We start from the raw sequence: 879 nt of genomic DNA on the forward strand, positions 1-879 counted from the left end.
ACTTACGTACGTACGTAACGTACTACACACACACACACACACACACACACACACACACACACACACACACACACACACACACACACACACACACACACACACACACACACACATACAAATACACACACGCACGCACACACGAACACCCGCCCACACACATACATATACATAAATACATAGGCACAGTACATACCCAGTTTGAAAGCCATATTTACTTCGTCTCCAAAGACATTCATGCCATTGAGGTCAATGATCGGTCCAAAACCAATGCCAATAGCCACCTCATGCCCCAGTGCCGCACGTGTGGAGTACCGAACCTCAAGTCCTGTGGTCAGCGCAGCTACGGGCGAGTCAAAGAGACCTACCACCTGGGCAACAAACTGGTCACTGATTGCCACCACGGGCCTGCCTGTAATACGTTTGAGAAACAGTATGAACAACCGTATGCACGTAGATATCGCAGGGATAGAACGTTAACGTATAGCTACGTATATGAAGCAAGGAAGCGTCAACGGATATCATGTAAGCATTCAGTCACGGACGTTCAATTGTGATCGTGTATGAAATTTCTGCCACCTTATACCGTCCCACCAGAGCCAGCTGTCCGAAGATACTCATCTTGCAAATGATTGCATGATACGCATCTAGGCACACGCACATATATTTAATGAAGATGAAGTTAGATAGAATTAAATTGACGAATAATTGTCACTGAACCAATAGGCATACCTCCATGGGCCAGTGACCAAGTCTTTCGTCCATACTTCATACTGTGTTACTAATACCCCGTGTACCAGAGTGTACTCTTCATACGTTTATCAATCGCAAATATAAACTAAGCCACACACACGTATATATATAGATATATAAATAAATAAA

At 44.1% G+C, this 879-nt stretch overlaps 1 protein-coding gene across 1 annotated transcript; it reads left to right on the top strand.

The window, feature by feature from the left end:
• Nucleotides 1–267: 267 nt before the first annotated feature.
• Nucleotides 268–450, top strand: SARC_17474 (hypothetical protein; the record flags this gene model as incomplete). Its single annotated transcript, XM_014288432.1, has 1 exon — nt 268–450. A coding segment is annotated over one exon (183 nt), but the record flags the coding sequence as incomplete, so codon positions are not given.
• Between the last annotated feature and the right edge of the window lie 429 nt (nt 451–879).

This window comes from Sphaeroforma arctica, assembly GCF_001186125.1.
Source record: "Sphaeroforma arctica JP610 unplaced genomic scaffold supercont1.10888, whole genome shotgun sequence".
In the NCBI taxonomy this organism is placed as follows: Eukaryota; class Ichthyosporea; order Ichthyophonida; genus Sphaeroforma; species Sphaeroforma arctica.